The sequence below is a fragment of the Triplophysa dalaica genome, chromosome 8 (assembly GCF_015846415.1).
Source record: "Triplophysa dalaica isolate WHDGS20190420 chromosome 8, ASM1584641v1, whole genome shotgun sequence".
NCBI lineage: Eukaryota > Metazoa > Chordata > Actinopteri > Cypriniformes > Nemacheilidae > Triplophysa > Triplophysa dalaica.
This window is the reverse complement of record NC_079549.1, coordinates 1,768,921-1,782,951: the sequence shown is the minus strand read 5'-3', so window position 1 is coordinate 1,782,951 and position 14,031 is coordinate 1,768,921. Positions and strand designations below refer to the sequence as shown.

Genomic DNA, 14,031 nt, shown 5'->3' with positions numbered 1-14,031 from the left:
TATATTAATTTGAATTATGTGACGCAGCAACATCTACCTTCTTTGAAGTAAATCGACATGCAGGTCACCTTCTCACTGCCCGATGTGTTATCTAAAATAAAGAAAATGACTCGAAATATTTTACATTGAGGGATTTTTTTCATCCAATGACAGACACCCAGGCCCAGACGTTGTAACGGCAAGTTTCTGTTTTATTAAGGGCACATTAATACATAATCAAATGCACCTCATAAATTTTTTATTGATAGACATAAAAGAAGGTAAACTATGGCTCTCTTTACAATAAATACAAAAATACGAATATTATTTTCTTTGTCAGCCATACAATAACAAAATCAGCATTGAAAATGAAAGATCTTAACAGTAATGCAGTGCGGACAGTTTATAAAATATGAGGATCTGTGAATCGTAGTTTTACAGCATGTTATTGCATTTATTTTACGAGGACTTGCAACTCAGTACTCTATAAAATACTTTACAAGGCCAGACTATATGACATACCGTGTGATGAAATTTTGCAAGATTTTACACTCAACTGGAATCATTTGCTAATCTAGCCTATTAATGATGAATGCTGGATTGAAATAAATGGGGTGGTGTTAATATACCCGCAAAGAAAAAAAAGACCGGTACCACCTCCGTTTGAGTGGCGCGTTAAAAACACGAGGAATCACAGGAACGGAATGTACAATGTAATTACACCTTGGTTTTGTTAAACGTATTTTTTTGTCCTCATTTTTTAAAGTACAATATCAAACATACCGTTATCGGCGGACTGATTTACTCTCAGTATTAGTAAATATGATCACGTGATCCATTTAACCAATCACTGAAGATGAAGGCAGCAAAATACTATGATTGTTCAGAGGCAAGGTTTCCGTAACGGAGTAACGTTTTATATGAGTTCGCAGGGGTCTGAAAATGTCGACTAGTTCAGCGCTCAGCAGCTATTATGTGGACTCCATAATGGGGCACGAGGCGGAGAATGCGTACGGAGCACGTTATGTTCACGGTTCACACGCCGCGCCCGCGCGGCCGTCAGGTGTGGGTGAGAATGCGGATTTCTCTTCTTGCAGCTTCGCTCCCAAGTCAGCCGTGTTCCCTACATCTTGGTCCTCGGTCCACCAGTCTTCTTCTGCGGCGGTGTCCGGAATTTACCCTCCATACGTTCACCAGACCCATCTGGCAGACAACAGATACGTGCGCTCCTGGATAGATCCAGTCTCCAACCATATTTCTTTTTCCGGGTTCCACTCTAGCAACCGACAGAGCGAGTCAAAGACTGAAAATGTACCCCCGAAAAGGACTGAAGGCGCTGCGTTTGAAGCAGAGACACCGATAGTTGCCGAGTATAGCTGCAGCATAGCATCCGAGTGTGTAGACAAAGCTACTGAAGAAAGAGTTGGCAGCAATGGTTCGACTCACAGTGAGCCAAAAGAAGAGAAACAACAACTTGACCCAAGTAAGTATAATGAATTGCACTGTGATTTACAGCCGTCGAACTGTACGAACAGGATTTTCTTAACTAGAGGTTTTACTAACCTATAAAAGTCTGCGGGCTTTTACCACGGGCCGTAAAGCGTATTTTTAAATCAGCTTGTAGAAATAGCTGCATTCACATATTCACCTAATGTCAAATCCCAATTAAACTTTTGAATCTCGAAATCTAAGTCAATCGTGGATGTTATTTACACTGTTCTTATTGTTTATTTTCCAGGCAACCCAGCAGCAAACTGGATCCATGCACGTTCAACAAGAAAGAAGCGATGCCCGTACACAAAATATCAGACTTTGGAGTTGGAGAAGGAGTTTCTTTATAACATGTATTTAACGAGGGATCGCCGATATGAAGTTGCACGGATCCTCAATTTAACAGAGAGGCAGGTGAAAATCTGGTTTCAGAACAGAAGAATGAAAATGAAGAAGATGAACAGAGAGAGGAGCATTAAAGACCCTCTGTGAAGAGCGTAATGCTACAGCTGAACATCTCCTGCTTCTTTTTACATTGGCTTAGTTTAGATTTGTGTCGTTCTTTGTCGCTTAGTTTCTTTAGAAATTGAGACTTTTGCCCAGGATTGCCTCAGCATATCTTCTAGTCAATTTGACAATATATTCGGAGTCAAAATAGCTTGTCTTTATTTGACCTTCAAAAAAATGTTAACGAATGCACATTTCATATACGCACAGTTTGTTGGATTTATCGACCGAGCGAAAACGCTTTTTTCCAGATGTACATTCAGTCTTAGAACACCACGAATTATGTCTTGTGTCTTGCTCACTGAAATGTTGCACTTATATTCACTAATAGCATTTTATTAAAAAGTAGAGTATAATCGGTGCTCTGATCATTCTTAAATACCGGCTGATCTAGAGGACCACTCTCTTTTATAATGCATGCAACGCGAGCGCTTTACCCTCGAGCAGGCACATGTCATTTTAGATCCTTAATTGAAAATCAATTCAATATAAAATGCACTTGCTTTCAAAGGACGATGCATCGAAATTTCTAAATTATTTCAGTAAAACGAACTTCTGCTAATAGTCTGTTTTAGATTTTTTCACAGTGAATCCACATTTCTGCAGTGGGTGTGTGCAAGCTTTGTTGGACACTCCGGTGGCTGGACATTTTTTCGGTCGACTACTCTACATGTGCGCATACTGATTGTAGAAGCTTTCTTTTGTAACACCAATTTTCACAAATAAATTGAAAGTGACGCTTATTATTGTGCAATGTGCATATTTAGAATCATTTTAAATAGCAGCATCCATGCGCTTCAATTATGTTAAAATATCATGACAAACCAAAATAGATGTCTAATGTTTGAGAATATCGCAAATAACCAGTTTATGATTAGAAAAAGGTGTTTCAAAGACCCCCAATTTATCGTCAGACCGGTACTAAGAATTGCTTTAAAGCAGGAAGAAACTGGGTCTAATAAAGCTATAGAAAGAGCTAGACGTCTGGTCTAAATGAGTTTATGATGCAGGACCGTAATTGCTCTCTTCTTTGAAACAAACCTCACTGGCTTTTTGTGTCTGTTTCTAGAAAACAGAAAAGCAGACACTATTCGACTGGGCGTCTGTTCCATGTGTTGATGAGACTGAAAAGGTAGCGACCCCCAGCAAAATGAAAGTCACGTTTATTTACGAAAGGCATTTACTCTCTTGGCTTAAAGTTGACGGTCGTTTGGCTAAGTGATATCAATAAATAAACAAATACATTAATTAATAATATACATTTTAGATAATGGTTTAATTTTTAGTATGAAAAAATGACGAGATTTATGACAGCCAGCCAGATACTCCTTGCACACTCTATTTGTAGATTATTTATATTTATAAGCATAGCATAGACAGTCTCTAAGACACATTGCACGACTGACAAAAGTGACTTCAAAATACTAACACTGAATAATTTAAGACAGTGAACGAAAATAACAAAACTCCTGTTTTCAAATGCAAATTAAATACGTGTGTACATTATTGCCGCTAGAGGGCATCGTGGTTCTGTGAAAATAATTGGTATTGTGGCGGTGCTGTTGTGTACACTACGACAATGGAGCTTACTCCAATAACAACAACGAAAAATCTATAAATGATATATTAAATATAAATTGCCTACAGAAAGTATATTTATTTCGAGAAATCTGTTCATGTATGTCTACGATTAAAGTGTATCCGTGCTTTCAAAGGCTGTTTCAAATAATTAGTCCTGCTTTTGAATTGTAGGTTTTAAACGAGAACAAAACATTGGATGACTGAGTGGGTATTGCCCACCATGCACTACTGTGGAATTGACGTATAACCTACATTTATTCACAGGTGGAGAAATAATGTATAAAATGCATTATACTAGTCTATATATGTCACTGATAGTTACTGAAAAATTAAAATAGAAGCAGTTTATTCTGCATTCTTGACCTTTTTGGGGGTTGTTATAATGACCGAGAATAAAATGATTCAATTTTGAGTGGTAAAAAAGTTTAAAAAAATGTACACCATTGTTTTATGGCCCTTATTGCAGCGTAATTACACATCTGCATTAATATTAAGAAGATGTATTTATAGATTTAGGTTTAGGGTTTGGTTTAGTGTTAGTTGCATGCAATTATGCATCATTTAGTGTACACGCAATCTGTAGTATGTAACAAAGACATTATTAAACAAAATATTTCAAAATGGATTAATAAGAACACATTAAAATGCGTGTCGATTTCTTTCTCCAGTTTTCTCTACATCCATTTACAGCAGCAACAATCTAATAAAGCATGTACAATACAATTATTATATTAGTGTTTAACCACTTTTGCACGCTGGCAAACATAACCACTTATTTAAGATTAAACTGAACACTATTGGTGTAATCATGTTAACATATATTTCTACTTTTATGGGTCTGAATCAAAAAACGTTTGCAGATAAAGCTTGATATTTGGAGCTTTTTAAGTCACAGACGCTTTGAATCTACATAAACACGCACGTGTCACACCCTCAATAGGTTACTAAATTTGAACATATTTTCTAAATACTGTAATTTGCATCTAGACAAACATCTCCTTTAACAGAATGGACTGAAATCTTAGCATGCATTGCAATTAAAAAGCATTATAACGTTTTTACCATACAGTTGTTTTAGCATTTTAATTTATTTTTACACATTTCGTTTGTTACTGTCGACTGTCCCACTTTATAAGTGAAAGGTAACATATCTTGCAATTCAGTTTTGTTTTTTTGTAGTGTGTTTTTAAATAGCTCTACACTCCCAAGTCTTTAACAATCAAACATAATAAATTGCTTTTAAGCCCTGTACAGCACACACCTGGGGAAAGATCACAACATTGCCACGCGGTATAGGCAAGTAATGCCGATTCAATAATTTGATCTGCCTGGAAACCCTGCCCCACAGAGCACCAGTTATCAGGCGAATCCTGGTGGAATTACGTGTCACAGTGAGCGCTTTAAATTGTACTCGCACGATAACTTACGAAGACAGCACGTCTTTATGACATGGCGAGGGCTGGCTCGCTACAATACTGGGCCTGTAAATCGTCCGGCAGTAATACTGGCGCCGAACCAGCGCGCCTAAATCAGCAGTCGCCTCCGTCTATGTTCGCCAGGATGAGACCTCAAGGTTGTGTGTCATAAAATCTGTTTTCAAATAACTCTTGCTTTCTTTTTCATATTGGAAATACTAGGCGTTCTGTTTCAATACCTTTGTTATAGGACCCACTTAAAATTGTGTTCTATAAATGACCACGAATAAGATTATACTGAAAACAATACGATATGGAAGACAAGACTAGAATTGTAAAAATGAATATAAATGAATGAGATTATGCTGAAAATGATGCATTATTGGAATGCAAGGTTATAACTATAAAAAAATGAATTTTTGAAACTCAAACATAACTACAATGAAGATGCATACAACGAGTCTTTGAATTTCTGAATGTTATGCCCGGGAGAGTAAAAATTATATTTTTATTATTTCGATATGTATTTATTTAACTTACCTTTACTCATTAAATAGGTAAAACATATCGAGCGACGATATGTATATTCCCTTTTTCGTGTTGTCGATTTGTCAAATAAGCAGTTTTGTGGTTATTCGATTTAACACAATTGAAAGGTAATAAACAGTGAGTTCTAAAACAAGGATTTTGATCATTTCCTTGCTCGTTCTAAAAAGCAATTTTATTTAAGCAAATAATGTCCTATGATTGTTGAAAAAAATATTTACACAAAAAACTTGGATTACGTGCTTGTCTCTAAATACACACAAAAACACAATAAATTAGAAATATATAGGCCAATTATAAATTGCAATATACAAGTAATTGTATTATGAGCATAATGTTTTTAATCTTATATTAAATATATACTATAATTTTATTCGTAGTCAATGATGAGTTTACTATACGTTTTCGACATATTTTGATAAATAATGGAAATATTTATGGGTCACTCTCTCGCTCTCTCTCTCTCTCTCTCTCTTTCTCTCTCTCACTCTCTCGTTATCTCTCTCACACACACCCACAAACACTCTCTTTTAGCAGATGTCTGTGGTTGTATTTTCTTTTCTGAAGAAGTACAGCTGGCTCAGTCATTATGCGCAAAAACTGGAGGCTTTGCGGCAGTCCAGATTCCTTTTTGTTAGAAGACAATTTACAGCTTCGTAATAGATCTTTTTACGAGCCTGTTTCGTCTGTCATTGGATGCCACTGGTCATGTGCAGGACGCAAACGTCTTCATGACCCTTTTTCCTGATTTCCAGGCGATTTTTTTCTCTGCATTCTGTGGCTAAAGGTTCCAAATCCAAAAACACAGTGTGCTCATGTATATTTCACGTTTTTTGTTATCTGTGTGTTAGCGATCATAAAATACAAATTCTGAGCATTCAAGTAGACTGTGTTGTCAGATGGTGCTTCAAAACTTGCATTTCTAATCTGAGCAGATCATACAGTACTGGACGACTGACACCAAACATGCTTCAAAATTTTCACCAGCGTCGCAGAACGGAGGACATGGATTATACAGCTCTGTTTGGTAAGTAAAATTTCGTGTCATTTTACATTTAGGGCTACTCCATCGTGTCACCTAAAAACTACACGAACAGCTGGTTTTTGTTTTACGATATATAAAGCAAAATGCCTTCTAGAATATCTCGATATTTGCAACCGAAAGACAACGACAAATATTTCAAAAGAGAAAACGTTTCGTGTTTACAGTGCAAGACGGGTGATCACTTGAACCTGCTGGAATTGATTTTGCTTGAAATGTTTGTTTATTGATGATTATGGCCCAACTCTTACCATTTTTTTATTCTAAGGGATGCATAATAACAGAAACGTATGAAACAAACAGGAACCAAAACTGATAAATCATCCTTAGACATAAAAAAGTAATTTAAGTATTGCATCAAAATTGTGCTAAATTTATGCAAACCTTCACATTACACCTATTCTGTATTTCGTATGACAAACAATCCCGATTTATTGGAACCCTGTTAACTCAATTGAGTTGCCCAATCTAAGTTACAATGTTTATTTATAATTTTAAAAATAAAACAATACGCAGCTAATTTAGTTATTCATTATTAGTGATAAATAATATAATGTTCATATTTTTATCTTCCTATTATTTATACTTCACTATTTTACTTTTTCCCTATATGTATTAAATGTACGTTAAAAATAAAAAATGTTTTGAGGTAAAGTTGTTGTGAGATTTAAAATGTGCCTCCCTTAAGGGTGAGAATGGCGCAGTTTTAGGGCACGAGAGAAAGAGAGAGAGAGAGTTAAGGTTTGCGGAACAAAGACAGTATTTCACAGTCAGCTGACAGGCAGAGGTATTTACAACCTTACTGCAATGCGGCAAAATGCAAAGAGCGTGAAGCCTGAGAGCCAAACGAATTTCAGAGGATTAGCTAGTAATTTTACATCATCTAACCTCACAACTAATTTTATCTAACTAAAGTTTATCAATAATATTAAAAAAATTCAGCCTAATATTATATGTTTAATAAAAGCTCTTTTACGTCTGTGCAAAGGAATAGCAGATTATTCTATTCCATGAATTCTGGCCCTTCTCACATAAAAATATAGCTGGAGTTATTTAAAACTATTCATGTTTAATTTAGACTTGTATATAACATTATTGATATCATTTTGTAAGGGATTAAGAGAAAAACGTGTCACATATATGCTAATGTAAATAAAGTAGCCTATATAATTTGATTTTTAAGAATTATAAATATTGCAAATATAAATACATTGAGGAAACCTCACAGATATATAAACATATAGTTACCTAAGAGATTATTGTTTTTTTTGGGTGGGGGGAGGGATGTATGGTTCCAAATACAACGTTTAACTGTGTTACACAGAATATAAAAATCTAAAAGGAAATGAACGTTTTTTAAAGATGCTTTGCCCCTTCATTGGGCAAATAAAAGATGTTTGGCTTTTATGACATTGATGTGAATTACCCAATTCGCAACTTTATTGTTAAAAGTATAGTTGTTCAGTGCATACTGCTTTTCGGGCAGCTCCTTTCTATTTTAAGTATGCTGGAAACTGTCACCCGGGCATTTTACTCTTTGTCCGGCAGGCGGTGCTGTTGTCTAACACTCTGGTCCTTGCTTGACTGCTTTCTGCAGCTTTTTGCACGAGGTCATTTCCTGTGAGTGTGATTGGCTGACGTGAGCATGTGATACCATGCATAGTTTTCTTGTGTCAAAGGAATAGTTTAAGCATCTTAATTAAATAATAAGACTGCACGATTTCTGAGATTAACACACATAACATGCGTCAACATTTCCCCCAAAAGTTCCACTAATTTAAGTTTATATTGCATCAGTTTATGTGAAATTGAAATGTAGGAAATTGTATTGTTCTTAAACTGTCAAGACGTGTAAAATTGTAATGCTAACCTAACATAATATGCCAGATTTACAAAAAGCCTTCAGAGTGCGTATTTGTGGACTGACCAAATGGCGTTAGCGTGTCTTTTTCACTTTTGTTCGCTTGCATGCTCACCAGGGATGCGTTTTATTACCCCAAATTTACAGTGAGAAAAACATTAACATTAGTTCGCACGTCAGAGATTTCACAAACACCTCGTTTGTCAAGAGAACTCTGGCAAAAAACGAACAAACTGAAGCGGGGCATTGGCAAGGAAATACCACAATTATAATTGGTCTTTGCCAAAATATACAGCAGATATTATCCTACTAGGATACGTGAAATAATCTCTCATTTTCGACAGTGAGGTGTTTTTCCCTCAGAGTGCAGTGAATACGAATTATACCCCGTGTCTTTATTTCCTCCTGAGATCAGAGTAATCTCCATTATTGAATAAGTGCAATTTTCAGGATTATTTATGGCACCCGCGCGCTGTCATGAATGGCTGTGGGGAAGCACGTGATACCATTAAACTTTGTTTTATGGCCAGGGAGTTGACAAGCCAAAATATAATTCACATTGTATATTAGAAAGGTCGTTCAGACGCTTTAGAAAAGATCCCAGTATCGCTGCACAGACGGAATAAGCTCCACGTTCGTTTTGGTCATGGATATAAGAGTTCATCAATGCGCTTTACGTGAAACTCCAGCCGTTGGAGGTAAGATTATCTTCAGTCATTCTTACTGAAGTTGTTTGGATCGAATTGTGCTATGACGTTACTGTGGTTTCGAACAGTTAATCTGCAAACCAACGTGGATCCAATGTGAAATCATCTTTGGATTGTTGGGTAACTGTGGGGAGGAAAACTAATGAAGATGACGTAAATGTTGTAGTCCGGTTTTAGTGTGGTTGTGGCGCCACGTTATGAAAGGAAATATTTCCCTTCTTCAGCAAGGCTTTCCTTGTTAACGTAAGCAAAAAGAACAAATTAAGTTAAAAGTGTATTTAAGATGGAAAATAACAAAGCAGATTGCTGATTATTTGAATTATGTTGGAAAATGTATTTTTATTTTTTGCAATATAACCATATTTATAAATGCGACAAATGCTTTTAGTTATTGTTTGAACTCTACCTAAACTGTTGTGTAGCAAATCGTTTTTAAATAAACAAAACAAAGGCATCGAAACAAGCGCATTTATGATCTAAAGTAAACTTTTTAATGAGCATAATTTCTAAGGTTTTTATTATTAAGCTCTATAGCGCCCCCGTCTAAGCATAATACGTTTATATTATATTCATAAAATATATATTATATAAATAGATGGATATATATATAATTAAAATATTGTTATACATATGATATATTTGCTTTTACATGGGGACACCAACTGGAGATTACAACTGAAAAAACGACTATGGAAATATCTTCATTAAATATTAATTAAAAGGGCAATTCATACTTTATCTTAGATTTCCGATAGTTTAAAATCGAATTTCAACTTTAAATAATTTATTTCGCAATATCTGTATTTAAGTGTAGGCCTATATGTTTTATTTACGTGTATTTAATGAGAAAAACCTTTACGTACAACAGTGTATTAAATCAGTAAAATAGTTAACATCAGTGAAAATGATTATTTTAAGTAGAATATACAATACAATCTGTTTGGAAACTGGAAAAATGTATTCAAAAATAAAAAAGAGCAGGATTTCGTACTGTTTCATTTAAAGCAAAGGTCATGACAAATGGTGACTCTCTCATTCTTTTGTTCATCAGTAACTCGGCTTTGACCCGCCTCAACAAGTCGAGAAGCAAGGTGAAACACAGGTCAATATGTCTAACCATAATTTAAAAACAAATTACGAATCCGGCTACACAAATATAACTATGCAAAAAAATATTTTAACATCCAACAGCCAGGGTGACGGGCCTGCAGATTTGAATGAAATATTAACAGCATGGTTTAATTGTACCATTTTATTTGTACAATTTATTCCTAATTCATACAGTGTGTTAAAAGCAAATTTATTACGCTTATATTATTTTATTATTATTAAATTTTTGGGTAGCCTGACTCCAGTGACCGGGTACAAATGGCCACAGGAGTTGGTTATCCCTGCAGGTCATCTGTTATCCGTGAACTTTCGTGCTGCTCTTCCGCTATACAGCCCTGCAAAAAAATAATGAAACTTTGTGATGTTGGTTGTAAATGATTCGGTTTGACCTCTCGACCCTCAGCATTCATTTATATTCTTCTTCTCGCTATCCAAACAGCGCACAATTTAAAACAGGCAACCTGATCAGTTTGACTGCCAGGACAGCATCAGTACGACAATTCGTTTTCAGTACGAATAACAATTCTACACACTTAACTTGATTCAATCTAGTTTTACTTATAGGCCACTTTGCAGTGTAATTAAAGACATTTAAAAGTGAGCTTATCAATACATTATTGAAAACTTCAGCTATCAATAAATAAATAATAGGATAGTGTTAAATTGCTGCAAAATTTAGCTGGCATTGTTTTGAAGATTTCTTTCTGATGAAGAAAATGTATTGAGAGTACTAATCTTTTTAGAGTAGTCAAAACGCTTAACCTTAAAATTGTATTTAATTGAAGTGTTGTCTTTTAATGCAAGAATAACGGTTTCGCTGCATTTAAAATATAAATGTTGATTATTCAAGACATTTGGCACATACATGCCGTCGTCTATATATACCCTGTAGAACCGAATTTGTGTGAAAAGATTAAGGTCACAGATTCGATTCTAGGGGAGTATATGGTCGATGCAAGAACTTCGAAAAAAACGTTGCCTTCCTTTCGTTTTTCATTTATATTCTTTGACTTTCTCAAAATTTTAAGTGTTGAATGTAGCCTACCTCTGATCCATATGTAAAAATGTGACATTCGCAACAACAAATCGTTCAGTAATAAATATTATATAGCAGTCGTTGTGTGTGATCATTGTATGATCTCCCGATAAATGTTTGATAAGTCGCGTAAACAGTTTATCCAATACAGGGTGATGTTAGTTCTACCTGCCTGTCAATTAAATTACTCAGTTCAAAATTATTTCGAAAGTCAAGGTGTGCCCACAAATTTGACAGAGGACTAAAATGAACAACTGTTTAATTTTGTTTGATATTACACCTTTCAAATCCATGTCTTAGATTCCTTTCTGGTGGTACCTTAAGAGCTGCCAAGCGTTTATTCTCTTTTATGTGGTGTTTGATTATTGATTGGCACGGCGCATTAAAGGCGAACCAGGGCGCCCCATACAGCGACCTGAAAGGATGAGAAGCGCTGGAACGATGAGACTCCAGTAACTTCTGAGTGACCTCAGCATCACAAAGACCCTCTCCATCAATTGTCTACGGTCTCTATGCGCTTTTTTTTGTGCCTTGGGCGTTTATACCTTTTGTCTTGTTCTGTTTTGTTTTGAACTGTCAAAATCCTTGGACTGAGTTTGATTTACCTTAGTTGACTATTGTTTTTCCCTATGGACCACACCGCATGCACATACCTGTGATAAATAATGTTTTATTCGTTCATGTCATATCGTTGCATGTACAATCCCAAGGGATCGCGCACCGACAATCCTCACTGGTCACCGGGTCTATATACGCGAAAAGAAACGTTTTTAAGTTTTTAGACGCGAAATGTCAAGAAAATCCATGTCTGCTCACTGGCCATTGGATCAATTTAATTGACTATTGTAGTTATTTTAATTGAGGGATGACGTTAAGTTTGCAGAATCCGCTACTAGGTGTGCACAGCTGCTTCTCTGTTGATGGAGCCTCTACAACTCGATTGGCCAAGCCGGTCACATGGGTGCCTAACTTTATTCAGTTGACAGCAAGTAGGAGGGCTTTATGGAGGGAGGAAAAAAAGACAACTCGAGAAAAATTAGTATTTTCTACCTTCAGAAATTAATGGCCATGAGTTCGTACATGGTGAACTCCAAGTATGTGGATCCTAAATTTCCTCCTTGTGAGGAATATTCTCAGAACAGCTATATACCTGAACAAAGTCCAAGCTACTACAGTACATCGCAGGACACAGATTTCCAGCATCCCGGGATCTATTCACGGTCAAACTACTCTGAACAGCCTTATAGCTGTACCACTGTCCAGAGCTCGTCGGTACCGCCGCGGGGTCATGTGCAGGATCAAGCCAGCCACCCCAGCCCTTTCCCCGCACAGACAGAGCAATGTCCGACGGTCCAGATATCCGGACCTAAGACGTGTGGTCAACAACAGAACACAAAGAGCCAGAATGGGATAGCCAAGCAGCCTGCAGTAGTTTACCCATGGATGAAGAAAGTGCACGTTACAACGGGTAAGATTCAATATTTTTTGCTGTGTACTTGTAGGCCAGCCCATTCTGTCGTTTCAGACACACTTAAAACCATTCAGTGAAATATTTATGGGTTCCTCTGAAGGGGCCGCCAATTACACCAGCCATAAATTTTTATTGCTTTGGAAATAGGCCGCTAGCTGTGCTGGACGTTACTATTGCAGCACTGTGCAGAGTGCAACTTTTATGTTGAATAATTTAGCCATTATATAAATTCGTTGTTTGTATCTGTACGTTTTCATTGTGCCAGGAATAAGAAGTGCCTTTTTGGGTGCTACAATGGAACCGTATTATATCAAGTGGGTAGTTTTGTGAGGACTCGTTCTATTAAGCTAGCTGCTTTTTTACAGAAGTGTACTTTTGTCTCTCTCCCAGTGAACCCGGATTACACAGGACCCGAACCCAAACGCTCTCGGACAGCCTACACAAGACAGCAGGTCCTCGAACTAGAAAAGGAATTTCATTTTAACAGGTATCTTACAAGACGGCGTCGCATCGAGATCGCGCACACCCTCTGTCTCTCAGAACGACAGATAAAAATCTGGTTTCAAAACAGAAGAATGAAATGGAAAAAAGACCACAAACTACCTAATACGAAAGGAAGATCGGCTTCATCTGGAAATCAGCATGTACAACACGCTCAGAAGGTCAACCAGACGGAGATCACAACTTTATAAGTGGATATCTCGCTCTCCCTCCCTTCAGATGTACAGATGAACTGTATGTAATAGACAATGTTTCTTTTGACTTTGCATGGTAGCAAAACATGACATGTTGGTCACAAGTGCCAAAAACTGAGAAACAGAAGCACACACCGTGACTTAATGAAGTGTACAGGACTGCTGTGCGTTTAAAACACCAATCTCAATTCTTCTACATTGTAACTCTTTGTAACTGAGGCAAAGAGGATATAAGGCATCGAACGATGAGGTACAGTAAAACGACAAACAGCTCAACGTTTTTTACACAAACTTGCCAAATTTATGGTTCGTTCTAGTGACACTTTTCACATGTAATAAATTCTTTCTGTATTTTAATCACACTTCTCCTCTTTTAATGCCCACGGCGCGTCCATCTATCTTAACTTAATTCTGAAAGAGAGTTTAAGGAAGGTTATGTCCAGCATTTATAAAATCACAAATGTATTTCGTGTTTTTTTTTACATTCTAAATCGGTGCAGACAAATAGAAAATAAAATTTGTTCACTTTAATAAATGATTATTCGTTTCCTGGGAAATTATTTATTTGTAAAAACTGATGCAATTTTCCA

At 36.4% G+C, this 14,031-nt stretch overlaps 2 protein-coding genes across 2 annotated transcripts; both read left to right on the top strand.

The window, feature by feature from the left end:
- The first annotated feature begins 456 nt into the window (after positions 1 to 456).
- On the top strand, positions 457 to 3,074 carry hoxd9a (homeobox D9a). The gene is made up of 2 exons (XM_056755186.1): positions 457 to 1,462; positions 1,718 to 3,074. Exons 1-2 carry the CDS (start codon positions 922 to 924, stop codon positions 1,960 to 1,962), a joined length of 786 nt encoding a protein of 261 aa, XP_056611164.1. The 5' UTR covers positions 457 to 921; the 3' UTR covers positions 1,963 to 3,074.
- Positions 3,075 to 11,211: 8,137 nt separating this feature from the next.
- On the top strand, positions 11,212 to 13,979 carry hoxd4a (homeobox D4a). The gene is made up of 2 exons (XM_056755720.1): positions 11,212 to 12,743; positions 13,137 to 13,979. Exons 1-2 carry the CDS (start codon positions 12,278 to 12,280, stop codon positions 13,436 to 13,438), a joined length of 768 nt encoding a protein of 255 aa, XP_056611698.1. The 5' UTR covers positions 11,212 to 12,277; the 3' UTR covers positions 13,439 to 13,979.
- The last annotated feature ends 52 nt before the right edge of the window (positions 13,980 to 14,031 follow it).